The sequence below is a fragment of the Jaculus jaculus genome, chromosome 14, assembly GCF_020740685.1.
Source record: "Jaculus jaculus isolate mJacJac1 chromosome 14, mJacJac1.mat.Y.cur, whole genome shotgun sequence".
Classification (NCBI taxonomy): domain Eukaryota; kingdom Metazoa; phylum Chordata; class Mammalia; order Rodentia; family Dipodidae; genus Jaculus; species Jaculus jaculus.
The window spans coordinates 32,582,640-32,608,812 of NC_059115.1; the positions used below are offsets into that span (position 1 = coordinate 32,582,640).

The 26,173-nt window shown below is 48.2% G+C and overlaps 2 protein-coding genes across 10 annotated transcripts; one reads left to right on the plus strand and one right to left on the minus strand.

Moving 5' to 3' along the window:
- The first annotated feature begins 228 nt into the window (after positions 1 to 228).
- Positions 229 to 16,065, plus strand: Camk1 (calcium/calmodulin dependent protein kinase I). Of its 6 annotated transcripts, none has more exons than XM_045133672.1 (13): positions 229 to 444; positions 780 to 824; positions 2,804 to 2,918; positions 6,557 to 6,688; positions 8,744 to 8,818; positions 8,897 to 9,035; positions 11,147 to 11,273; positions 11,370 to 11,445; positions 12,465 to 12,577; positions 13,158 to 13,236; positions 13,335 to 13,422; positions 15,573 to 15,690; positions 15,798 to 16,065. In XM_045133672.1, exons 3-13 carry the CDS (start codon positions 2,836 to 2,838, stop codon positions 15,866 to 15,868), a joined length of 1,101 nt encoding a protein of 366 aa, XP_044989607.1. In that variant the 5' UTR covers positions 229 to 444; positions 780 to 824; positions 2,804 to 2,835; the 3' UTR covers positions 15,869 to 16,065. The 6 variants fall into 6 exon arrangements, with proteins under 6 accessions (XP_044989607.1, XP_044989606.1, XP_004651524.1 ...); XM_045133671.1 differs by having other exon boundaries at positions 231 to 444; positions 780 to 821; XM_004651467.3 differs by lacking the exon at positions 780 to 824 and having other exon boundaries at positions 366 to 444.
- Positions 16,000 to 24,902, minus strand: Ogg1 (8-oxoguanine DNA glycosylase). Of its 4 annotated transcripts, XM_004651466.2 has the most exons (7): positions 24,700 to 24,902; positions 23,812 to 24,059; positions 22,662 to 22,841; positions 19,027 to 19,208; positions 16,728 to 16,878; positions 16,528 to 16,577; positions 16,000 to 16,332 (listed from the first exon to the last, which is right to left on the minus strand). In XM_004651466.2, exons 1-7 carry the CDS (start codon positions 24,831 to 24,833, stop codon positions 16,246 to 16,248), a joined length of 1,032 nt encoding a protein of 343 aa, XP_004651523.2. In that variant the 5' UTR covers positions 24,834 to 24,902; the 3' UTR covers positions 16,000 to 16,245. The 4 variants fall into 4 exon arrangements, with proteins under 4 accessions (XP_004651523.2, XP_044989608.1, XP_044989609.1 ...); XM_045133673.1 differs by lacking the exon at positions 16,528 to 16,577; XM_045133674.1 differs by lacking the exons at positions 16,000 to 16,332; positions 16,528 to 16,577 and having other exon boundaries at positions 16,745 to 16,878; positions 19,116 to 19,208.
- Between the last annotated feature and the right edge of the window lie 1,271 nt (positions 24,903 to 26,173).

Consider the following 26,173-nt stretch of genomic DNA (forward strand, 5'->3'; position numbering starts at 1 on the left):
TTCCCACTGGAGGGCAGGGAAAGCCGGGAGAGGCAAAACCTTGGAAACAGACTCCAGAGCCGCTGTGAAAGCAGCTGCAGGGTGAAAGTGGCCAGCCCTGGCGTCACAGACGTGCGCTCCAGTTCTGCTTGCCTCTGACCAAATGCTGATTTCAAGACCAACCCTTTGGACCTCACTTGTTCCCTCTGACATGGGCCCTGCTGGGGGGTAGCATCTCGCTCGGGTTGACAGACGCCCCCGGCCCAGCGGGAGACAGCGACCTTGACTCCCCTCCCCATCTTCAGGCTGCAGGCTCCTCCTCCACTGACATCAGAGCCGCACTCGGGGCGGAGAGAGGCCCACAGCCCAGGGCCGGCAACCGAGCCAGCGGCGGGAGGACAGGCGCAGAGGGAGCGCAGCGCTAGCTACCTCCGCCTCGCAGCCAGCTCGGCGGGGCAGACGCAGGTACTCACTCTGCCCTGCTCTCCCAGAGCTCCAGCCGCTGGGCCCGCTGTCCACGGAGGGTGGGGTGCCTCTGTGGGCTGGACCCTGGGGGTGGTGGTGGACAGAGCTGGGCCTTTCCAGACCCGCAAGTGCCAGGAGATCTGGAGGGATACTGACTAGGTGTCAGCGGGGTGGGTAGGGAGGTCTATGCCGGCGGTCGGGCCTGACGGGAAGGGCGTGGCCTTAGGAAATACAGATGGAGGCATGTGGGGGTGCCTTAAACGTCTTACTGCCGGCATGTGCTTCAGCGCGCAAGGAGGTACCGTGATGTTTGGGAATTCATTTTTTTGTTACAGACGGTGACCAGACGTTGTGTGTGCTGCTGTCTGGCCTGCAAGGTAGTAAGTCAGCATTGGAGTGGAGGGGGGTTCAATTGTGCCCTAGGGGTGTTTAGTTGGGTAAGAGGTTGGAATTTGGTGTTCAGTAAGGACGTCCAGGGCATGGGCCAGATAAGCTGGAGGGTGTAGGTGTGAGTGAAGCTGGCATGTTTGGTATACTGGGGAGGGTTGTCACTTTGTTCAGGTGTGCATGGACATATGTTCTGTAGTGTAAGGGGTCTGAGTGATGGATGCCTCCTAGACAGGCAGGTGTGAGGGTGTCTGGGAATGTGTATGTTGATGTACGGGTGTACATGCATAAACTGGGTGTCATTTTGTCTGGAAACAGGTGTGCTATACAGGCAGGTGTATAGGCCCAGGATTCTGATAAGTCCTGGGTTGGAGTGTGTGGTGCAGGGTGTGGAACTGTGAAGGCTGTACTTGTAAGGTCTCAAGATGGGTTCTCGCTTCTAGAGCTTACTATTGTCTCTCCTTGGAAGTCTCTAGATGACCTGGGCTCCTGGAACAAGGTCCCACCTAAGGACTAGAATCTCACATCAGCATTCTGGTCATGGCACCATCCTTCATTCTCTTGCAGAGAGGTAGAGCAGGAAGGAATTCTTTCAGACCCCTCTCCCCCAGCATACTGGGCTGCTTAAGCACCGCCCTCTGTGACCCTAGCACGGGCTGAGAGTTTTCTGACTGGGTCCTAGTCTAGGGTCCTCCTGAAAGGACCGGTGGGGGATAGCCCCTCGATGGCCTTTGCGGGGCTCCAGGTGGCTATCACAACTCGATCCACCTCCAACCTCAGTTTCCCCATGTTCCATCATATAAACGGGGAGAGAACCTACCTTCTACTGCTGGATGGCCCAAAGGGAGGGTCCAGCTGGATTAGGTCACATAAGGCTAGGTGGGAACAGACTGGATGGGTTCATTTCTCAGGCTGCTGGGACCCTGACAAGGAGTCAGGGGAGAGGCCTAGGGAGTTCCAGCTGTGGCTGCTGTTAGCTTGGTAACAGTGAGGAGCTATTTTAAAATGTGGCTGAGATATTGCTGTAAACCTAGACTGCCGGAAACCTGATTTCTGAGAGGCCATGGCGGGAAGGAGGAGGGAGAGGAAATAACCCAGTCCTTCCCAGGGTAAGGCTGGGATATGGCTGGTTCTTAGGCCAGGAGGATCCTGCAGGGTGCTGTGCAGCCATTACAAGCTGCTGTGTGGTCTTACCTACTATCCTTCTAGGGGCCAGGTTTTCCCTGGGCATTAGGATTTTGAGAGGGAAAGACTGAGACCAAGAATAAAGGACTGAAGGACTTCATGACTCTAGATCAGGCTGACTTGGAATTCACTCTGTAGTCTCAGGGTGGCCTCCAACTCACTGTGATCCTCCTACCAGTGCCTCTCCAGTGCTGGGATGAAAGGCGTGTGCAACCACGCCCAGCTTCTTTTGTTTGTTTGTTTTTTGAGGCAGGGTCTCACTCTAATCTAGGCTGACCCAGAACTCACTCTGTAGCCCGGGCTGGTCTAGAACTCATGGTGATTGTCCTACCTCAGCCTCCCCAGTGCTGAGATTAAAGGTACAAACTGCCAGATTTTTTCTAGGCATAAGATTTTGATGAATAGTGGCTGAAGAGATGGCTTGGTGGGTAAGATATTTGCCTGCAAAGCCAAAGGACCTCGGTTCAATACCCCAGGACCCAAGTAAGGCAGATGCATAAGGTGGCACACACATCTGGAGTTCGTTTGCAGTGGCTGGAAGCCGTGGCACACCCATTGTCTCTCTCAGCCTCTTTCCCTCTCTCAAATACATAAAAAAAATAAAAAATTTTAAAAAGCATTTGCTGAATGAATGAATAAATGGTGAATGAGTGATTGCTGCCATGATTTTGTCAGTGAGTGGGGTAAGGAGTGAATACATGCAGGCTGAGCAGCTGAGGAGGCATGGCAGCAGACTCCCAGAGAGAAGGCCAGGCCCTCTGAAGCTCTTCCTCCTTTCCCTTTCCAGGAGCCCTGGCTGTGGCCGGGGGCCAGTGGGCCATGCCAGGGGCAGTGGAAGGCCCCAGGTGGAAACAAGCGGAGGACATTAGGGACATCTATGACTTCCGAGATGTTCTGGGCACGTGAGTCTCAGGGCAGGGCCAAAGACTGTAGTACTATCAGAGCTGGGGCAGAATTGGGAAGCAAAGGCCCTTCCATCATGTTCCTGGGCTTGATGGCTGGAGGAGGGGCTAGAGGGCTGGGTCTGGGGTTGTGTTTCCTCTGGTCAGTTTCCTGTTTCTGCAGTTCAAGGCCTGTGGCAGCCTTGCCATGGCTGAGACTGGCCTCTTTTCATTTCTGGCTGACTGTTGCTAGCATGGGAGCTGTTCTTGTATAGCTGTTGGTTCTTAATAAAATGAAGAAGGAAAATAAAAATTGGGGAAAGTAAGAGGGCCATTTAAAAGTAAAACAAGGAGTCAGGTGTGGTGGCGCACGCCTTTAATCCCAGCACTTGGGAGGCAGAGGTAGGAGGATTGCCATGAGTTCAAGGCCACCCTGTGACTACATAGTGAATTACAGGTCAGCCTGAGCTAGAGTAAGACCCTACCTTGAAAAACAAAAATAAATAAAAATAAATCAATAAATAAATAAGGGCTGGAGAGATGGTTTAGTGGTTAAGGCATTTGCATGCAAAGCCTAAGGACCCAGGTTTGATTCCCCAGAGCCCATGTAAGCCAGATGCACATGGTGGCACATGTGTCTGGAGTTTGTTTGCAGTGGCTAGTGGCCCTGGTGCACCCCTTCTCTCTCTCTCTCCTTGCAAATAAATAAATAAAAACATTTTTTTAAACAAAGGGGGCTGGGAAGATGACTTATCGGTTAAGGTGCTTGCCTGCAAAGCCTGAGGACCCAGGTTCGATTCCCCAGTACCCACATAAACCAGCTGCACTAGGTGGTGCATGCTTCTGGAGTTTGTTTGCAGTGGCTAGCGGCCCTGGCATGCCCATTCTCTCTCTGCTTCTTTTTCTCTTTCTCAAATAACTAAAAAATAATAGAGCCTAGGCATGGTGGCACATGCCTCTAATCCCAGCACTTGAGAGGCAGAGGTAGAAGGATTCCTGTGAGTTTGAGACTGCCCTGAGACTACATTGTGAATTCCAGGTTAGCCTGGGCTACAGAAAAACCCTAAAAAAATAAATAAAAATAGAACAAGGGCTAGAGAAATGGCTCAGTAGCTAAGGCACTTGCCTATAAAGCGTAACGACCAAGTTCAATTCCCCAGTACCCACGTAAAGCCTGATGCACAAAGTACCACATGCATCTGTAGTTAATTTGCAGCAGCCTGTTCTGTCTGTCTCCTCCAATCTCCCTCCACTTGCAAATAAATAAAAAATATTTTGGGGGGCTGTATTGATGGCTTAGTGGCTGAGCGCTTGCCTGTGAAGCCTAAGGACCCTGGTTCGGGGCTCGATTCCCCAGGACCCACGATAGCCAGATGCACAAAGGGTTACATGCGTCTGGAGTTCATTTGCAGTGACTGAAGGTCCTGGTGTGCCCATTCTCTCTCTCTGCCTCTGTCTGTAGATCTCAAAAAAAATATATATATATAAATATATATATAAAATTAAAGGACCATTTATCCAACTTGATGTCAAGTGTTCTGGCCTAGGTTTGGAAACAGGCTGAGCATGGCTTCTCTTGATGGGAATAAAAAAAAATTATTCAAGCTTGGTTTCTGCCACTCAAGTTTATCCTAGATATGCTGGAGAGACAAACTCATCAAAGGGGGGCGGAGACATGAGGGTGTGGTTATGCTCCATTAAGGTTGAGAGTGAAGGCTTTGAACATCATGTAGAAGATATACACAACTATGGCTTCTGCCTTGGAAACATTCTCTGGAAAGGAGGCATTAGATCTGGAGCCTAAAGGATATATGGGTGTGCACTTGTCAGAGAGGAAGAGGGCATTCCAGGCAAAAGGAAAGGCTCAGAGGCAGGGCCCATGTAGAAAGGCTGTGTCTGGTAGAGCACACACAGGCTGGGAAGAAATGGAGGAGGCTGAAATGGAAAACAGCAGTGCATTCTGGGCCTTGAGAGCAGGCTAAGGAGGCTGGTGCTTATCCCATGGACAGAGGAAGGCACTGAAGAATGGCCATAGTCTGGGGCGCAGGGAGAAATTAGAGAAAACTGAGCCTGGAAACCTGTGGGAACTAGTTCTTCCTGATGACTGATATGTCAGTATGAAGTATGCTTTTCTTTCACTTAGGGCTTCTTAATCTCCCAGGGAAGCAACCAGATGCAGAAAGAATACCCAAGCAATCCTCCTTGACCTGTGACTTCAGTGTGAATATGTGAATAGATTTATTTTTGCAACTGCTACTTGTTTCTTTTTTTAATTTTTTTTTTCAAGGTATGGTCCCACTCTAGCCCATGCTGAACTGGAATTCATTATGTAGTCTCAGGTTGGTCTTGAACTCACAGTGATCCTCCTACCTCAGCCTCCCAACTGCTGGGATTAAAGATGTGTGCCACCATGCTTGGCCTGAAACTGCTTCTTAAACTTCAGGGATGACACAAACCACCAGAGGACCTTGTTAAGATGTGGCATGTGTGTGCAGTGGTAGTGTAGTAACCTATTGCTTGTACAGATGGCCCTAAGGGACCTTGGAGACAGTCTTCTTCTGGATATCTAGACTGCTGATGTCATACTATTCCCAATCTAGGCTCCAGTCAGGTAATGTGAGGTGCTTTGGGGAAGTTCCAGGGCACAGTGGCCAGGTTACCACATCCATCAGCACCAAGCTGCAGAGTAAACAGCATGTGATTGAGACCCTATGCACAGCCATGTTCAAGTTTCCACATCTCAAAGAAGTGGGGCTTCTCCAAGTTCAATACAGATAAACTTGAAGATATGGTAGCTGAGAAGCAGCTGATCCCTGGTAGCTGTGGGGTCAAATATATCTCCAATCATGGTCCCCTGGACAAGTGGTGGACTCTGCACTCATGAGGGCTTCCACTGCTCAATACCTTACCAATGCCACTCACTTAATAAATCTCATAATATACTCCCCCAAAATGTGGCATGTGACTTAGGAATTTGGAAGTCGAGACCAACATTCATTTCTAAACTGTTCCCAAGGAATGATATAGTCCTTCAAGGTTCAAGGTGTTAGACACAACTTAAATTGGCTTTGACATGAGCTGGAGAAATGGCTTGGAAAGTTAAGGTGCTTGCCTGCAAAGCCAAAGACCCAGGACCCACATAAGCCATCTGAAGTTCATTTGCAGAGGCTGGAGGCCCTGGCATGTCCATTCTCTTTCTTCTCTCACTCTCTGCCTCTTTATGTCTCTCAAATAAAATTTTAAAAAATTGGCTTTGGCCGAAAAGGAATGAATCAACCCTGTACATAATCAGAAAGCTTAACTGTAGACTTTAGGCCTGGTTAGATCTAGGGGTTCACATGATATTATCAGGGCATTGTCCATTTCTCAGGTCTGGTGACTGCTGGCTTCAGTCTGAAGCTCCTCAAGTGGTGGCAAAGGTGACTGCAATCCACTCCAGGCTTACATCTTAACAGTTTAACAAGAAACAATTCCTTATTCTTATAGTGCCAGCAGCCTGCCTTGTATCACGTGGTGAGGAGACAGAGCACTCTGACTACCTCTGGAGCCAAGGCAGAGAGTGTTTTGGGGGTGGGTGGTGAAAGAATCTGCAGGAGATGGAGGAGAGGCCAAGGGAGCTAGGATTCTACTTATTCACCTTGTGGACCTCCTTCCCACAGAGGGGCCTTTTCTGAGGTAATCCTGGCAGAGGACAAGAGGACCCAGAAGTTGGTGGCCATCAAATGCATCGCCAAGAAGGCCCTGGAGGGCAAAGAGGGCAGCATGGAGAACGAGATCGCAGTCTTGCACAAGTGGGTGGTCCACAGCCTGTCGCTGTTCTCTGTTGGCCCTGCATTGACCCCTGCTACCCTCTTCTTTTCCCTGCCCTCCCTTGTAAAATGGGGATAGGAACCTCCATGTAGAAGGAAGTGGGGTGCATCACAATTCTACATTTCAAATGGCGGGAATGATGGCTAATACTCTCAGGCTTGCTTACAGACGTTTAATCTGTTTATGAAGGCTCTAGGTCAACCCTTCAACAGGCTGGAACATGTATCTTAGTGCTCTCTCTTAATCCTCAAGTTCCTCCTACGTGTTGAAGCAAACTTACTGTTTTCTGATCCACTAAATTAACAGCCAACTGACCTATAAATTGCTTGTGCTGATATGAACCTCTTGCTTTCACTGGAGGGCTTATTAAGTCTTTTCTTCCAGCATCTCTCATAAGCTTCCCAATTATCCTGGGCAGGAATGATGATCACTGCATTTCCCCTACTAGGGTGAGGGCATGAAAGTGAAGTCCAGGCAGAGCAATGGACTTGCCAGCACTCACACACCAAGTCTGTGGGAGAGCCAAGTCTTCCTCCTCAGCAAGATCAATCTCTCATGGCTCAATATTGAGCACTGATTATATGCCAGACATTGTGCCAAGACCCCAGTCTATATTATGCCATATGATCCTTACCCAGCTCTTTGAAGGAGCAATCACTTTTTAGATGAAAGAGAAGTCACATTCAATTCACCAAGTAGTTAGTATTTAAAAAAAAGTATATATGTATGTATTTGAGAGAGAGAAAGAATGGTTGCACCAGGGCCTCCACTGCAAAAGAACTCCAGACACATGTACCACATTGTATCTCTGGCTTACGTGGGTCCCAGGGAATAGAGCCAAGGTTCTTTGGCTTTGCAGGCAAGTACCTTAACCACTAAGCTATCTCTCTAGTCCAGTATTTTTTTTTTTTTTCCTTTTTTCTTTCAAGGTAGTGTCTCATTCTAGTCCAGGCTGACTTGGAATTCATTATGTAGTCTCAGGGTGGCCTTGAACTCATGGTGATCCTCCTACTTCTGCTTCCTGAATGCTGGGATTAAAGGTGTGTGCCACCATGCCCAGATAGTATTTAGTTTTTGGTTTTTTTTTAACTTTATTTTTAGTTAGTTATTTGAGAGAGAGAGAGAGAGAGAGAGAAAGAGGCAGGGAAAGAGAGAATGGGCATGCCAGGGCCTCCAGCCACTGCAAATGAACTCCAGATGCATGCGCCCTCTTGTGCATCTGGTTTACATGGGTCCTGGAGAATCAAACCAAGGCCCTTTGGCTTTGCAGGGAAATGCCTTAACCACTAAGCCATCCCTCTAGCACTGTATTTAGTATTTTTAAAAAATGTTTTATTTAGGGCTGGAGAGATAGATGGCTTAGTGATTAAGGTGCTTGCCTGAGAAGCTTAAGGACCCATGTTCAACTCCAGGTCCTATGTAAGCCAGATGCACGAGGTGATACAAGTGTGCCAGGTTGCCTATGTGAACAAGATGGTACACATGTCTGGAGTTCAACTGCAGTGGCTATTCTCTCTCTCATAAAAAAGTTACAAAAAATATTTTATTTATTGGAGAGATAATGAGAATGAATGGGTGCACCAAGGCCTCCAGCCATTGCAAACAAACTTCAGACACATGCACTACCTTGTACATCTGTCTTATGTGGGTCCTGGGGAACTGAACCTTGGTCCTTTGGCTTTGCAGGCAAGTGCCTTAACTGCTAAGCAATCCAGCCCCAGTACTTAGTATTTTAAGCACCTACTCTGTACCAGGTGCAAGAGTAATAGGGGTGAGCAAGACAGTCCCTGGACTTGTGGAGGTGACCTCTTGGTGATGAAACATCCACTACAAGTGCTGTGATGAAACTGGCTCCTAAACAACCCATGGCAGGATCTAGACCGTCTGTCTAATGCCAGAGCCCATTGTCCCTCTGCTCTGTCTCCTCACAGGGAATTATAGTATACTGGGGTGAATACTGGGTGTTCTGCCCAGGATGCATGTGTTAGGGAGATGGTTGAGCCATTCTAAGCTCTGAACCATATTTCTCCTTCCAGGATCAAGCACCCCAATATTGTAGCCCTGGATGACATCTACGAGAGTGGGGGCCACCTCTACCTCATCATGCAGCTGTGAGTGGGTAGCCCTTCCTTACTCTTCTTCCTGTTGCCTCTACTCTCTTGGCCAGACTGTCCTGTCCCTTGCTGCAGGGTGTCGGGCGGGGAGCTGTTTGACCGCATCGTAGAGAAAGGATTCTACACGGAGCGGGACGCCAGCCGCCTTATCTTCCAGGTGCTAGATGCTGTCAAGTACCTGCATGACCTGGGCATTGTGCACCGGGACCTCAAGGTGGGGCTTGAGGGGTATTGTGAGCTAAGGCATGGTGGGATGGACAGGGCCTCTGTCTGTTTTGTCAGAGCTTGGGCTTCTTGCATCCCCTCACTGGACCTCAGCTTTTTATCTGTGAAACAGACCTCTTGTGACTCCTAAAACACCTCGTTCCAGCTAAAAGGGCCACAAAAGTGGGTTGTGCTGTTATTTTATTCCAGTAACACATATGTTTCTTTTTCTGATCATAAAAGACCTACTTGCACTTTATGGAGAACTTGGGTGGGACGGCAAAGCTGAGGAAGAAGGCCAGGAATCTCTGGCACCCCATGCCTTAGGGTGATGTAGGCTCACTTTTAGTATGGCTCAGTCAGGTCTAGAGGGGCTCTGGGATGGGACAGAGCTAGCTTTGAAGTCTGGCCCTACTGTGCCCTAACTGGGTTTTGCTCAGTCACAATCTCTCAAGGCATGAATTTCCCCATCTGTAAAGTGGGTTTGTCCAGAGGTCAGGCAGGGAATGCAGTAAGAATGAAATCAGTAAGGCCTCAAATAGGAGATGCTCAAGTTGTTTTTTAAAAAATATTTTATGGATGTATGTATTTGAGAGAGAGAGAGAGGCAGATAGACAGAGTCAGTATGGATGTGCCAGGGCCTCCTGCCACTATAAACAAACTTCAGAAGCATGTGCCACTTTATACATCTGCTTTACGTGCATAGTAGGGAATTGAACCTAGGCTATCAGGCTCTGCAAGCAGGCATCTTCAACCACAAAGCCATCTCTCCAGCCTAAGGTTTGGTTTTGGTAGAAATGGAGATTTCAACGAGTTCCAAGGTTCACATAAAAGCCCCCCTACACGCATTAGCCCAGTCCTTTCTGGAACTTGTGGCCTTTTGAGAACCTCCTTGAGCTCCCCTCTCCTTACTCATCATTAGACGTAGGGCTGCACTCATGGTACCTAGCCCCCACCACTTTAAAAAAATTTTATTCATTATTTATTTGAGAGAGCAAGACAGAGAAAGCAGGGGGGGGGGATGAGCATGCTAGGGCCTCCAGACACTGCAAATAAACTCCAGATGCATGTGCCCCTTTGTGCTTCTGGCTTATGTGGGTCCTGGAGAATGGGGAATTGAATCGAGGTCCATTGGCTTTGCAGGCAAATGCCTTAACCGCTAAGCCATCTCTCCACACCCCCCTCCTTTTTTAGGACAGAGACTTGCTATGTTGCTCTGGCTGGCCTTGAACTCTGGCTATGCAGATCAGGGTGCCTCCTGTTCGCTGAGATTACAGGTATAAGCCATCACACCTGGCTTCCCAGCCTTCTTTTTTCATTATTTTTAGGTCAACATGCAAAATAATGGGTTTCCTTTTTTAATAGTTTAATTTATTTGTGAAGGGAGAGAATATGGGCACTTCAGGGCCTCTTGCTGCTGCAACTGAACTCCAGATGAATGTACAACTTTGTGCATCTGGCTTTATATGGGTACTTGGGGAATTGAACTGGAGGCAGCAGACTTTGCAAGCAAGTGCCTTTAACCTCTAAGCCATCTTTTCAGCCCAAAAGAATGGGTTTCAGCCAGGTGTGGTTGCACACACCTCTAATCCTAGCACTTGGGAGGTAGAGATAGGAGGTTCACTGAGAGCTCAAGGCCACCCTGAGACTACATAGTGAATTCCAGCTCAGCCTGAGCTAGAATAAGACTCTACCTCAGAAAGCAAAAATGAAACAAAACAAAAAAACACAAACAAGGTTTCAGCAAGGTATCTTCCTACACAGATGTCATGCTTTGTCCTCATCTGTTCCCCTCCCCCTCTGCCCTCCTCCTGCGCGGTCCTTTCTTCCCTACTAGTTCCTCTCCCAGGCCTGCTTTCCTAATACTCTTCTCTTTTTAAATTTTGAGACAGGGTTTCCCTAAATTACCCCGCCTGGCTTCAAAATTAACTCTGTTGTCAAGGCAGATTTTCAATGTACTTTGTAGCCTCTTAAGTAGCTGGGATTACAGGCCACCAAACCCAGTTGCCACAGTGGCTTTGGGGAGGGTTGTTTAATTTCTCTGGGTTCTTGGAGAGGCAGGTGATGCTGCCAAATTCCAGCCACCTCTGATTTCTTTTCCCCTCCCTCACACCCTTCAAGCCGGAGAACCTGCTGTATTACAGCCTGGATGAAGACTCCAAAATCATGATTTCCGACTTTGGCCTCTCCAAGATGGAGGACCCGGGCAGTGTCCTCTCCACAGCCTGTGGGACTCCAGGATATGTGGGTGCGGAAGGGCCTGGGCTGGGGCTGAGGGCGGGGGAGGAAGGACCCAGACCTGCAGGGCAGACTTTTGTCACCACCATATCCCTTACCTCCACAGCCCCTGAGGTCCTGGCCCAGAAGCCCTACAGCAAAGCTGTGGACTGCTGGTCCATTGGGGTCATTGCCTACATTCTGTAAGTAAGGGCGTGGCTATGCTGGAGTACAGCTCAATTCCTCCTTTGCTTGGCTCTTTTCTTCTTTTTGCTATTTTTCCCTCTTCCCATCCAGTTATATCTACCTGTCAATTACTAATATCAATTCATTCAATAGATACTATGTTTCAGGCACTGTGCCAAGCTCTGAGGATTTATCAGGGAATAAACCAGACCCAATACCTCTGGCCTCAGAGAGTGGACAGTGAGGTAGTGGAGACAGGATTGAGGAGCCAAATGTATCTATAAAACAACATCACCTGGTTAAAAAAACTGAAGAAAAAGCCGGTGAGGTGGTGTACGCCTTTAATCCCAGCACTTGTGAGGCAGAGGTAGGAGGATCACTGCAAGTTCAGGGCCACCCTGTGACTACATAGTGAATTCCAGGTCAGCCTGGGCTAGAGCGAGACCCTACCTCAAAAAAAAAAAAAAAAAAAAAAAAAAAAAGAAGAAGAAAAATCAAGCTGGAGTAGAGAGATGGGGCAGGATACCATTTCAAATGTCATGGAAGGGCTTTCTGTGGAGGTGATAATTGAGTGACAGCATCCTGAATGAAGTGTATGAGCTAAAATTGAGGTGCGGGGGAGATGGGGAAATGGCTTAGCGGTTAAGGCGCTTGCCTACAAAGCCAAAGGACCTGTTTGACACCCCAGGACCCACGTAAGCCAGATGCATAAGGTGGCACATGCATCTGGAGCTCGTTTGCAACGGCTGGAGGCCCTGGAGTGCCCATTCTCTCTCTCTCTGCTTCTCTCAAATAACATATGTGTGTGTGTGTGTGTGTGTGTGTGTGTGTGTGTGTGTGTGTGTGAGAGAGAGAGAGAGAAAGGCCAGCACAAAGATCCTGAGGATAACAAGATGGTGGCATGGTCAAGGAGGAAGGCCAGTGTTGGCAGACAGAAGTGGGCCCTGCCTGCCCCCTGGCCACTGCCCCAAAGTTTTACCTCCAAGTCAATAGGTGCACTGAGAGCAGAAATAAGGATGAGTTTCTCCCTGCCCAGGCTCTGCGGCTACCCCCCCTTCTATGACGAGAATGATGCCAAACTCTTTGAACAGATTTTGAAGGCTGAGTACGAGTTTGACTCTCCTTACTGGGACGACATCTCTGACTCTGGTATTTGGAGCTTTGCCTTCTTCCTCTGGGCCCCGCCTCAGGAGCCTTTCTCATCTGCTCTGGGGGTCTCTCCACTGCCTGCCCTTTGCCATGTTCCCTGGGGCCAAAAGAGCTGAGCTGTCTGAGGTCAGATACCCCCTCCACCCCAAGCACTTTGTTTCCCTATGCTTGGCCTCCAGTCTGAGAGACATGCAGGCATTCGTTCATCCAGTCTTCAAACATAGTATTTTTGAAAATACCTCCCCTCCTCTACTGACTTCCTAATGTCTCAAATCCCACCATAAACATATCTATCCCTCCCTTTGTGCTCCCTGTTACGCAAGCCTGTGAAGGCATCGCCAAGGTTTGCACATCAGAGTGAATGCACTGAGTAGATTCTTTAAGCATGTTTTCAAGAGAGAAAGGAGGGAGCTGTCAGGCTGGGGCTAGGAGGCTGTGGTGCCGGCGAGTAGGTGCATGGACAGATCTGGCCTCTCTGTCTTGCTTTGTTGCCAAGCTAGACCTGAGGGAGTGAGTACTGCCTTGGGGTGTCCATGGGCACTGCCATGCTGTGTGTCTGTGCTTTTGTTTGGGGCTTCAGCCAAAGATTTCATTCGGCACTTAATGGAGAAGGATCCAGGGAAGAGGTTTACCTGTGAGCAGGCCTTGCAGCACCCATGGTGAGAGCCTCTCCGCCCATGTTGTGTATTGGGATGGAACCTGGGGCCCCAGGCCTGCCTCTGCTCTCACAGGCAACCCTGCACATGCCCTAACCTAGGATAGCAGGCGATACGGCTCTAGATAAGAATATCCACCAGTCTGTGAGTGAACAGATCAAGAAGAACTTTGCCAAGAGCAAGTGGAAGGTAAGCCTCGTGTTCTTAATACTGGGTCCTAGTCTCCCTAGGCCTCTTCCCACCCCTTCCTAGGCTTAACTTGCACGACACCCAGCATTAAGTCAGACATGCAATAACTGTTCAGAGACATTTTCTGAAGGATCTTGTTCATTCACTCAACGAATGCTCTCTGATACTAAATTTTAGAGGGACCCTGACCTTGAAATCTAGAGGAAGAATATTCTGTAATTTTCCTGGAGGCATTTGATGCAGCCCATAGGACCCAAGAAGGATCACACATGTGGTGACAAACATGTCAGTAGAGTAGGAATTAGCCAGGCACAGGGATATACCTGAGGCAAGGGCGGGGTGGGGGGAGACATAGGGCAAAAGAAGGTAGCCACTTCAGGAAGAAAATGATAAGCCTGCTGGACTGGAGGCTTAGTTGAGGGGACTAGGCAACAGAAGCTTAGTCTGGAGAGAAGTTAGTAGAGGCTGGGCCACAGGAGGCTTCAGATACAAAGAGGAGCACACACTTGATGGGAGAGAGCTCACTTGAAAGGGCTCTCAGGATACACAGAGGGCATGCAGGGAAGACTGGGAGGCCCAGTAGGAACCTACGTCCGAGAAGCAGCAGATGCTGAGGGCTTGAGCTAGGGCAATAGGAAAGAGCAGTGGTTGAGAGCAGAAGTGCTGGGCCAGGCAAATCACAGAAGATGGAATCCATGTTGATCAAATGGGGAGGAGATGGCAAGGACCAGACCATCTTTCTGTTTGGGGACAAAATGGACAGTGGCACCAGCACTCTGATGGTGATCCTAGGGTCAGATATGTCTTGGGGGGTGGTTTAAGTTTTGGACATGGTCAATTTGAGGGGTGTGTATGACATCTAGGGGGATAAGCTGAACATAAAATGTTACATACATACTCACAAGTTACTTAAAGTTTATGTACTCCAGTCTCCTCCTTTGAAATTAAAGATATCTCAGCACTCAGGAGACTTAGGCAGGAGGATCAGAAGACAAAGGTCAGCCTGCCTGGGCTACATGACACTGTGTTTTAATAAAATCTAAATACAAAGAGAAAGGGGAGCCGGCGTGATGGCTCACGCCTTTGATCCCAGCACTCAATCGGGAGGCATAGGTAGGAGGATCACCATGAGTTCAAGGCCACCCTGAGACTACATAGTGAATTCCAGGTCAGCCTGAGCTAGAGAGACCTGACCTTGAAAAACAAACAAACAACAATAAAAATGATAGCAGTGTTTGCCAGCCTAGTGTGGTAGCACACATCCCAAGATGTGGGCAGGGGCATCCTGCTGTGAGTTTGAGGCTGGCCTGAGCCATACACCCAGAACCAGGCCAGCCAGGGCTACACAACAAAACTCTATCTCAAAAAACAAGCAACATAATAAAAAAAGGGCTGCCCTCAAGCTGGGTATGGTGGCACACACCTTCAATACCAACACTCAGGAGGCAGGGATAGGAGGATCACTGTAAATTTGAGACTAGTGTGGAACAACAGAGTTCCAGGTCAGCCTGGGGAAAAAAAAAAAAAAAAAAAAAAAAAGGTCCGCCCTTAGATAGTTTTGAAAAAGATAAAATGAGTAACACCAGAAAGTGCTTAGAGCAGCGTTTGACATGTGATTCATTTGCTGTGTGAATATGAATTATAGTTATGTGTCTATGTATACATTTTACATGTATGTGCATATGTAAACATGTAATATAACTGAATATAATGTAATAAGGCCTTGTAGAGGTTTGGGGAGTGCTAGGGGAGTCACTAGCTAGGAAGATGCTAAGTGGGTAAGAGTGCTTATTGTACAAACATGAAGACCCGAGTTTAATCCCAAGTACCCACATAAAGAGCCAGATCTGGCAGCTCCTGTAGCCCTAGTGCAGAGGGAGGCAGAGACAGAACCCTGGTCAGCCAGCCTAACTGAAAAACCAAGGGGCTTCAGGTTCAGTGAGAAACCGTCTCAGGAAAATAAATTGCAAAGAGGGCATTCAGCATCTTCCTCAGGCCTCCGTATGTGTGCATGCGACAAGCACATCTGCAACACCCCCTCCATGTCAAGAGAAATTAGTAGTAACACCTGAGTGACCATAACAGAATCACCGCAAGATTCCTACTGCCAACCCCTGGCCCATGATGTTCCTCCTCCCATCACCCTACAGCAAGCCTTCAATGCCACGGCAGTGGTGCGGCACATGAGGAAGCTACAACTGGGCACCAGCCAAGAGGGCCAGGGACAGACGGCAAGTCATGGGGAGCTGCTGACACCAACAGCTGGGGGTGAGGCCCAGGGCTTTGTGGAAGGGCACAAGTGCTCCCTGAAGAGGTACCAGACTGCAGCGGAGGGGTCTGCTCCATAGCCAACTCTGCCTTCTCTTCCCTTGCAGGGCCAGCAGCTGGCTGCTGTTGCTGCGAATGCTGTGTGGAGCCAGGCCCAGAACTGCCCCCACAGCTCTAGGGTCCTGGATTAGATGTCAGGATTTCTTCTGTGGGAAGGGCTGGGAGCAGCCTGCTCCCGGCCCCTCCCTAACTGGGGAGTTATCCTGCCCCATCCCCTCCTCAACCCTTTCCTTCTCATTCCTCATTGCATTTTCCATACAAATGTTTCTATTTTATTGTTCCTTCTTGTAATAAAGGGAAGAAGATAAAACCATATACAGCTCTCTTCAAACTGTCCCCATTCCCCCCTTGCTTTGTGACTTGCTTCATTTTGGGGGTCCTGGCCTCTAAGGTAGTTGCATGGAGTCCTCCCAGATGTGAGACTCGGAGGGGATGGGGAAGGGAAGGAAGGAAATAGAAAGGTGCTGGGAAATTCCTTTGTCTTGAACACCCCACTTAGCCTTCTGGCATTTTAGACCCCTTTCTGTGCTTTGCTGGTGGTTCTGGAGCCCGTGGGTGGTGCAGGTCAGCACTGAACAGCACCTGTATGAAGGGCATAAGGAGTCTGTGGGAGGAAGACATACTGGGATCAAGGCTAGGGTGTCTGTAGAGAACTTCTGGGTCCTGTTGGGTGGTGGTGGTCATGAGGATGGGTGGCTAAAAACTCACTAGGTCAGGGCTGAAGAAGGAGTTCTGTAGGGTCTTGATTAGACAAGGGGGCAATCTCAGAATACTTACTGCTTGTGCCCAGCCAGCATAAGGTCCCCACAGGTTTCTGAAAAAGTTTCCTACATCACAAGCAAGGAGGCTACATTAATTGATGCCACCTGAACCCCCGCCTTCCTATCCACAGAGATGGAGTGAGGGAGAGGTGATTGAGAGAGTAAGGATATTCTACCATCTCAGCCCAGTACTCCATTATCAGTCTGTCTCCTCACCCAGTTCCTTGTTGGCCTGGGGGCTTGGGCTCTTAGCCTGAGACTTGGTAGGTTGCCAGCTGTAGTCACGTCGGGCAATCTGCCACACATGGACATCCACAGGCACAGCCTGGGGTTTGTCCAGGGCCATTAGGCAGATGCAGTCAGCCACCTTCGACAGAAAGAGAAAGAGCCATTGTGAAGGAATGGCAGGATTCAGCAAGCATCCTACATCTATTTCCAAAGCCATCTGCTTTTTCCTTTATTCTGATACTACTGTTCTGCAAGATATATTATCTACTACTTCTAAAAACAGCTCCAAAAGTGCTATTTCTGAAGGAACACCTGTGTGGGCCACATTCTCATCATAACCGGAGAGAAAGTAATGCCATACCATTGTATTTATTTATTTATTTATTTGGGGGGGGGGGGAGGGAGGGATGGAGAGAGAATGGGCATGCCACGGCCTCCAGCCACTGCAAACAAACTCCAGATGCCTGTGCCCCAATGTGTTTATGTGGGTCCTGGAAACTCAAACTGGGATCCTTTGGCTTTGCAGGGAAATGCCTTACTTAACTGCTAAGCCATCTCTGCAGCCCTGCCATACCTTTTTTTTTTTTTTTTTTGTTTTTTCAAGGTAGGGTCTCACTCTGGCCCAGGCTGACCTGAAATTCACTATGTAGTGGCCTCGAACTCATAGTGATCCTCCTACCTCTGCCTCCCGAGTGCGGGAATTAAAGGCGTGTGCCACCATGCCTGGCCCCCCCCTTTTTTTTTTTTTTGGTTTTATGCCATACCATTTTTACAGACATGAAAACTGAGGCTATGAGGGATGAATTGTCTTGGCCAAAATCACATGACTAGCAACAGGCAAGACCAAAATTTAATGTCAGTCCATTAAAAAACACTCTAAGGGGGCTGCAGAGATAGCTTAGTGGTTAAGGCATTTGCCTGCAAAGCCAAAGGATCCCAGTTCAATTGTTCAGGACCCATGTAAGCCAGATGCACAAGGGGGCGCATGTGTACGGAGTTCATTTGCAGGGGCTGGAGGCCCTGGCACACCCATTCTCTCTCTCTCTCTCTGCCTTTTTCTCTCAAATAAATAAATCAAATATATTTTTAAAAAATACTCTTAAGGACTGGAGAGATGGGTTAGCGGTGAAGGTGCTTGTCCGCAAAGCCTAAGGACTCATGTTCAGCTCCCAAGATTCCACGTAAGCACACGCAAAGTCACACATATGCACAAGGAGGCACACAGCTGGAGATTGATGATAGTGGCTGGAGATCCTGGTACACCAATTCTCTCTCTCTCTTAAAAATAAAAAAGCCAGTTTGTTGGGCTTGCCTCAAAAAACAAAACAAAACTTTAAGCCGGATATAGTGGCGCAAACCTTTAATCCCAGCACTGCAGAGGTAGGAGGATTGCTATGATTTTGAGGATAGCCTAGGACTACAGAGCGAGTTCCAGGTCATCCTGGACTAGAGAGTAAGACCCTACCTCAAAACAAAACAAAATAAACAAAATCCTCTAAGCCAGGCATGGATGCTTATGGTTGTAATCCCAGAACTCAGGAGGCTGAGGTAGAAGGATCACCATGAATTTGATGCTAGCTTGGGCTACATAGTTTCAGGTCAGCCTGAGCTACAGTGTGAGACTCTGTCTCAATGTCCACCTCCTCTGCAAAAAAAAAAAATAAGTTCATTAAAAAAAAAAGTATAGCCAGGAATGGTGGCTCATGTTTTAATCCCAGTACTCAGGAGATTAATAAGGTACAAGCATCACCATGAGCTTGAGAACCTGGGCTACAATGATATCTCACCTCAAAAACCAAAAATTGGGCTGGAGAGATGGCTTAGTGGTTGAGGTTTGCCAGCAAAGCCAATGGACCCAGGTTTGATTCCCCACTATTCACTTCAAGTCAGATGCACAAGGTGGGACATGTGTCTTAGAGATAGTTCACGGTGACTAGAAGCCCTGGCAAGCCCATTCTCTTAGTCAAATTAAAAAAAAAAAAATTAGCCAGGTATGGTGGTACAGGCCTTTACTCATAGCACTTGGGAGGCAGAGGTAGGAGGATTGCTGTGAGTTCGAGACCACCCTGAGACTACATAGTAAATTCCAGGTCAGGTCAGCCGGGGCTATAGCAGGACCCTACCTGGAACGAAAAAACAAAAAGAAAAAAAAACAAAAAAACAAAAAAGCCAAAAAAGAAAGAAAGAAAGAAAAAAAAAAAACACCAAACAAACAAACCACACATGGGTTGTGTATGTGTATGTGTGTCGGGCAGGATATCTTCAGTATGGGTGGAGGGGGCCTCACCTTAGTGCCCACCCCAGGCAGGGTACAGAGGGCCTTATGGGCCTCCTCATAAGGACCTTCTCGAAGCTTCTGCAACCAAGCCAACCCACCTTTCTCTTCCAGAATGGCTCGGGCACTGGCACACACATAGCGGGCACGGTACCCCAGTCCCAGCTTTCTGAGGTGAGCCTCCACCTCTGGCCCTGTAGGGATGGAGAGAACAGAGGTCAGGCACCCTCAGGTTCCTATCCTTAGTTTAGTGTGTGAGCCCTCCATTTCCTAAGAACCCCCTTCATTCTTCACTGTCCTCCAGGAGTCAGTGGACACTGGGTTGGTGCATGCCTTTAATTCCAGCACTTGGTAGGCAGAGGTAGGAGGATCGCCATGAGTTCAAAGCCACCTTGCGACTCCATAGTGAATTCCAGATCAGCCTGAATTAGAGTGAAACCCTACCTTGAAAAAAACCAACCCCTTCCCCCCAAAAAGAGCCTGGGTTCTGCCCCCTGTAAATGTTTTCTAAGAATTTACCACATGCTGGGCTCTGGAGCAGGGATTGGGAAGGCCTCATTGCTCTACAGGAGCTCCCCATTTCAGGTCTTTAGCTTTCCCCAAAAATGTCAATACCCATGGTCTAAAAAATTATGACAATACCAAGAACTGTCTTCAAGTGTTGGTATCACACATTGGTAAAGTGCCACTTTGCTCACTTTCTCAAGGTCTCTAATGAGAAAGCATTGTCCTTTCAGCCCACTTTACAGATGAAAAAAAATAGGGCTGAGAAGACTAAATAACTTGTTCTAGAAAGGACATGGAGCCAGGTGTGGTGACATACACCTTTAATTCCAGCACTGGGAGGCTGAGGTAGGATAACTGCCATGAGTTCAAGGCGAGTCTGGGGCTGTAAACTCTACCTCAAACTAACAAACAAAATAAGTAAATAAATAAGAAAAGAATTGGCATGCAGGCTTGGGCAATGGCTCAGTTAGTCAAGAACCTGTAGAGTAAGCATTAGTGCATGTACCTCTTGTGCATGTGGGTCCTGGAGAGTTGAACTGGGATCCTTTGGCTTTGCAGGCAAATGCCTTAACCGCTAAGCCATCTCTCCAACCTCGCAATATATATATATTTTTGAGGTAGGGTCTCACTCTAGCCCAAGTTGACCTAGAATTCACTATGTAGTCCTAGGCTGGCCTTGAACTCACAGTGATCCTCCAACCTCAGCCTCGCAAGTGTTGGGACACCCAGCTAAAAATATTTTATTTACTTATGAGTAGGAGAGAAAGGGGCAGATAGAGAGAGCCTCTAGTCATGGCCAGTGAAGACCAGGTGCATGCACCACCTTGTGCATCTGGCTTTACATGGGTACCGGGGAACTGTACCCATGTCCTTAGGTTTTATAGGCAAGCATCTTAACTGCTGAGCCATCTCTCCAGCCCCTCCCCATTTTTTTTTTTTTTTTTTTTTGAGGTAGGGTCTAGCTCTAGCCCAGGCTGACCAGGAATTTACTATGTAGTCTCAGAGTAGCCTCGAACTCACAGCCATTCTCCTACCTCTGATTTCTGAGTGCTAGAATTAAAGGTGTGCACCACTATGCCTGGCCCAAAATTTTATTTATTTATTTATTGTTGTTTTTCAAGGTAGGGTCTCACTCTAGCTCAGGCATATCTGGAATTTACTATGTTATCTCAGGGTGGCCTTGACCAAAAATATTTTTAAAAAGGAGATTTTATTTATTTATTTGAGAGAGAGAAAGAGGGAGGGAGGGAGGGAAGGACAGAGAGAGAGAGAATATGGACATGCCAGGGCCTTCAGCCACTGTAAATGAATGATGCATGCACCACCTTGTGCATCTGGCTTACATGGGTCCTGGAGAATCAAACTAGTATCCTTTGGCTTTGCAGGCAAATGCCTTAACCACCACTAAGCCATCTCTCCAGTCCCCCACCCCCCGCCAACAAATTTTTAAAAAAAAGGAAAAAAAGGAAGGAAAGAGATGGTAGAGATGGGAGATCTTATACCAGGCAGAAGTGATTAGTGTCTATATTCTTTTTCTTTTCTTTTGACCTGGAATGCACTATGTAGTCTCAGGGTATTCTCAAACTCATGGCGATTCTCCTACCTCCGGCTCCCAAGTGCTGGGATTAAAGGCGTGCACCACCACACCTGGTTAGTATCTACATTAACTCATTCCTCAGCACAGCCTTAGGATCACTTTATTCACTCCCCAGCCTTTCTACATAGAGACCGTCATTCCCATTCTATAGTTAAGCCATGCTTGGAAAGGTAAAGGGACTCCTTGAGGCCTTACAACTAATAAGCCAAGAGCTGAGAGACTCAAGACCTGTTTTAAGCATCAAAAACATTCCCTTTTTGAGAATGAACCACAGACAGGCTCTCTCCTTGCTATTTCATCCCCAAGCACTATGCCTAGCTTGATTCTCATATCTGCCAACCCACATACTTGGTTCTGTAAAAACACTGGATTCCCGAGAGTTCAAGGCCACCCTGAGACTACATAGTTTTCCAGGTCAGCCTGGACCAGAGTGAGACCCTACACCTCGAAAAACCAACCAACCAACCAAACAAATAAATAAATAAATAAAAATAAAAAAAATAAAAACACTTGCCTCCCAGGGCTGCTGTGAAGGACACCATGAGTTCTTGGGTATAAAACTATTGGGCTCTAGCTGGGCAGGGTAGCACATGCATTTAATCTCATCATTAGCGAGGTAGGAGGGTCGATGTAAGTTCAAGGTCAGCCTGGAACTACAGAGTGAGCGCCAGGTCAGCTTGAGCTAGAGACCCTACCTCAAAAAAAACAAAGCAAAACAAACAAACAAAAAATTGTTGGCTGGGCATGGTGGCATACTCTTTTAATCCAAGCACTTGGGAGGCAGAGGTAGGAGGGTTGCTGGGAGTTCAAGGCCACCCTGAGACTTCATAGTGAATTTCAGGTCAGCATAGGCTACAGTGGGACCCTACCTCAAAAAAAAAAAAAAAAAAAAAAAAACAAAGCAAAGGATCCTGGTTTGATTCTCCATGACCCACGTAAGCCAGATGCACAAGGGGGCACATGCATCTGGACTTTGTCTCAGTGACTGGAAGCCCCGGTGTGCCCATTCTCTCTCTGCCTTCCTCTTTCTTTCTTTCTCTTAAATAAATAAATAAAACATGTTTAAAAAACATGTCCTTTAAAACAAAACAAACAAAAAATTGTTGGGCACACTGCATAGCAGCTTGTGTTCTCTACTTTTTTCCTGTGTGCTGAACACTGTGCTAGATGCAGAATGTGAATCCTTTATTCAGTTCTCATGAGGATGTGGACAGGTAGGTGCAACATTACTATCCCATTTCACAGAGAAACCGAAGCAGACAGATGCTAAACAATGTGCACAGGTGTTAGCTGGGATTTAGATCCAGCCAGCCTGTCTCTGGAATGCTGCTCTTAACTGCAAACTACTAAACAGCTACTTCTCTGATGGGACCTTGAACCTACTGGCAAACAGCACTGACTAAGTGCTGACATTTCATGGATGAACATAAAGAATGAAGTGTTATGGGGACTACTCAGACCAGGCAGGGTGGTTCTGGATGGAGGCAGTGTTTGGGAGGTGGAATTTTCCTGTATACAAGCTGAAGGGGATCCATTTACTCACCAGCCAGGGCCTGCAGGCTGGGGAAGCCATGGTAAATGACATCATCAAGTTGGATGAGCTGGGGTCCAAAGGCCTGGCACAGCCGGTCCACCATGCTGGTGATGCGGGCAATATTGTTGTTGGAGGAACAGATGAAGGAGAAGAGGCATTCTATGGGGTCTTGTTGTAGCAGTCGCACACCTAGAGACCAGAAAGGCAGGGTAGGAACACTACTTGCTTCCTTGACTTCCTTGCACCCCGACATCAGATCCTACACTGAGGTCCCAAAGGGATCCCAGGATAATAAGGGATTGCCTCAGTAGAGAAAGCAATTATAATATCTTGGGAAATTTGGATTACTACTTCATTCCACTAATAAGAAGAAACCATATAAGCAACCAAGAGGGTGGGAAATTATGTGCTTTTTTCTTTTTTTTTTGTTTTACAAGGTAGGGTTTCACTCTAGCTCAGACTGACCTGGATCACTATGTAGTCTCAGGGTGGCCTCAAACTCACGGCAATCCTCCTACCTCTGCCTCCCAAGTGCTGGGATTAAAGGCATGCAACACCATGCCTAGCTTTTTTTAAAAAAAAAATATTTATTTGCAAGCAGAAAGAGAAGAGAGAATTGGGCACTCCAGGGTCTCCAGCCACTGCTAACGAACTCCAGAGACATGTGCCACTTTGTGCATCTAGCTTTACGTGGGGCCTTAGGCTTTGCAGTCAAGCACCTTAACCATTAAGCCATTTCTCCAGCCCCTTTATGTTCATCTTGTCCCTTGCTATGTTCACAGTCCCACAGTAGATGCTCTGTAGATATTTACAGAATGTATGAAGTCACCTGCCCCAGGATGCACAGCCAGGACGCTGAGGCCCTATATCACTTTACTGTGGTGATCAGCATAGTAATAATGACAGTAATAATTACAATGTGCTAGACACTGCTTTAAGCACTTTACATCTACTAACTCATTTAATCATCAGAAAATTCAATCTCAGTTCACAAAGGGCAAACTGAATCACAGAGAAGTAACTTACTCTGTAACAACTACCATCACCAGCCAGCATGGTAGCTCATACCACTTGGGAGCTAGAAAGATGACTATGGGAATGAGGCCAGCCCAGGATACACAATGAGTTCCAGGACTATATCCCTACCCTTTGTACTCACCTTGGAATTTCTGAGCCACCTCTTGGAAGTGGGAGTCCACAGAAGCCCAATGGCTATATAGTTGTGCCAGGCTGACCTCCAACTGAAAGTACTTGCGTAAGGTCTCTAGCTCCTCTAGTGTGGGTTTGCCAACCGGGCCCTTGTCTCCTCGATACACAGTGCAATAGAGCTGCTCCTCAGTCTGCGTCAGTGTCCATACTTGGTCTGCCAGCACGCCACTCCAGTGTGCAGGGCTTTGTTCTCTCCACCTGAGTACCCAGGTGTAGACAGACTGGGTTATGTGTCCTGCATCCTTTTGGGTCCCTCCCATCCTACAAATGTCCTATTCACAAACTGATTCATTAATTATAGAGGAAAAGTTGTTATATTTGTCATCAGTTAAAAAAGTGGCCTTAGCCGGGTGGTGACGCACACCTTTAATCCCAGTACTTGGTAGGCAGAGGAAGGAAGATCTCTGTGAGTTCGAGGACAGCCTGAGACTACATAGTGAATTCCAGGTCAGCCTGGGCTACCTCAAAAGACAAAACTTCCTTGATCTGACTGCAGGATCCTCACAATCCTGCCTACTTACTACCTCCACATTGTAAGGGAGTATGTAATAGGCTCACCACCAGAACGTGTTCACTTTTTTTTTTTTTTTTTGTGGTTTTGATTGTTTTTCGAGCAGGATCTCGCTGTAGCTCAGGCTGACCTGGAGTTCTCTATGTAGTTTCAGGCTGGCTTAGAACTCCCAGAGATCCTCTGCCTCCGGAGTGCTAATTAAAGGCATGCGCCACCACATCTGGCACTCGTTCACTTTTTTACCCTGATGTAAACCCTATCAATCACTTTCACTTGGCAGTACTAAGCCAAGGTCAGGGAAGTGGTCCCTGAAGCGCAGTGACTCACCGGAAGGACTGTCCAGAGGCTAAAACCAGGTCCAGACGCAGCTCAGAGCGTGGACACTGGATAGAGGCCCAGAGGGCCGGGCTGGAGATTAGGGTACGATGCCTCATGCTCCCAGGAAAGGAGCGCGCTAACATTTGGGCAGCGGTCTCCACCCCATCAAGGTCCAGTCCACTCAGAACCCGACCATCAACTCCCGAAGACCCCGCCTACCTGATCCTACCTTCCTGTTCCGCTTAAGGGCCCTCCCCATTTAATTTGACCTTTCTTCCAAAGCCCTTCCTACTGCCTCCAGCTTTTCCGCAGGGCGGATCCTTCCTCCGCTTCCCGCCCGGCCCCGCCCCGCCGGTATTCCCGCTGCGCAAGCACGGTGCCCGGGGACTGGGCGCGCCTCACCGGAAGCACGTTGAACAGTGCCGCTCATTTGACCCAAGAGCTGCGCAAGCTGCTGGCACGCTCGGCTCGCTGCGCGCCGCGGATCTCTCGGGCGCTGCGTTCCGGGCGCGCTGTGCGGGCTAGCCAAGCCCTCCAGCCACTCCTCGGGGTAGCCCGTCTCGAGAAGTACCCCCTTGCCCAGCGTGGTGGAGCAGGGCTGTAAGCTCAGCACCGGAGAACCAGAGACAGAAGGATCGCGAGTTCAGGGCCAGTCAGCACCCACCCCAACACACACATCTTCCTCCAGCTCAACCCCAGAGAGCATTTCTTCACCTTTTTTTTTTCTTTTTTTTTTTTTTTTATTTGAAAGGGAAGAGACAAAGAGAGAGAGAATGGGCACACCAAGGACCTGGGAACTCAAACCTGGATCCTTTGCCTTTGCAGGCAAGCACCTTAACCCTTAGGCCATCACCCCATCCCGCCTTTCTTTTAAAAAATGTTCTATTTGAGCTGGAGAGATGGTTTAGCCACTAAGGTCCTTGCCTGCTAAGGCTAGGGACCCATGTTTTACTCTCCAGTTCCCACGTAAGCCAGATGCACAAGGTGACACGAGGTCACACAGCTCACAAGATGGCGGACACATCTGGAGTCCATTCAGTAGCTGGGGGCCCAGGCGCCCCAACTTTCTCAAAATACACAAAAGTATTTACTTATGAGAGAGAATATGAATGGGCGTGGCAGGGCCTCCAGCTACTGCAAACGAGCTCCAGATGCATGGGTCACCATGTGGCTTACGTGGATTCTGAATTGAACCCGGGTACTTAGGCTTTTCATACAAGTGCCTTGACCCCTAAGTCATCTCTCCAGGCTCTTTCCTCACCAATCACTTCAGTCTTTCTCTTCCAGCTGCCTTCTTTGCATCAGGAGCTTTGTTCTGGGGCACTTCAGAGCCCTGGGGATTGTCTACCTTTGTCCCCAGACCTCTGTTCTTCAGCACTGTCCCTGACAGCCAGGCCTTCACTGTGCAATCTCAGGCCTTCCAGTCTTTCAGAAGCTGGTTTCTGGCTTCTGGATTTCAGACACTGTCCACTGTCCAGCTGCT

What these genes read in the sequence shown, in the direction of transcription:
- Camk1 (XM_045133668.1), top strand. Translation starts at nt 631, where the DNA reads ATGCCGGCGGTCGGGCCTGACGGGAAGGGCGTGGCCTTAGGAAATACA. An exon ending in TTCCGAGATGTTCTGGGCAC is followed by an intron (nt 2,919 to 6,556) that starts GTGAGTCTCAGG and finishes TCCTTCCCACAG; the next exon opens with AGGGGCCTTTTCTGAGGTAA. An exon ending in GCTGACACCAACAGCTGGGG is followed by an intron (nt 15,691 to 15,797) that starts GTGAGGCCCAGG and finishes CTTCCCTTGCAG; the next exon opens with GGCCAGCAGCTGGCTGCTGT.
- Ogg1 (XM_004651466.2), bottom strand. Translation starts at nt 24,833, where the DNA reads ATGTTAGCGCGCTCCTTTCCTGGGAGCATGAGGCATCGTACCCTAATC. An exon ending in GCCTCTGGACAGTCCTTCCG is followed by an intron (nt 24,060 to 24,699) that starts GTGAGTCACTGC and finishes CTGGGTACTCAG; the next exon opens with GTGGAGAGAACAAAGCCCTG. An exon ending in GGTGGCTCAGAAATTCCAAG is followed by an intron (nt 22,842 to 23,811) that starts GTGAGTACAAAG and finishes TCTGGTCTCTAG; the next exon opens with GTGTGCGACTGCTACAACAA.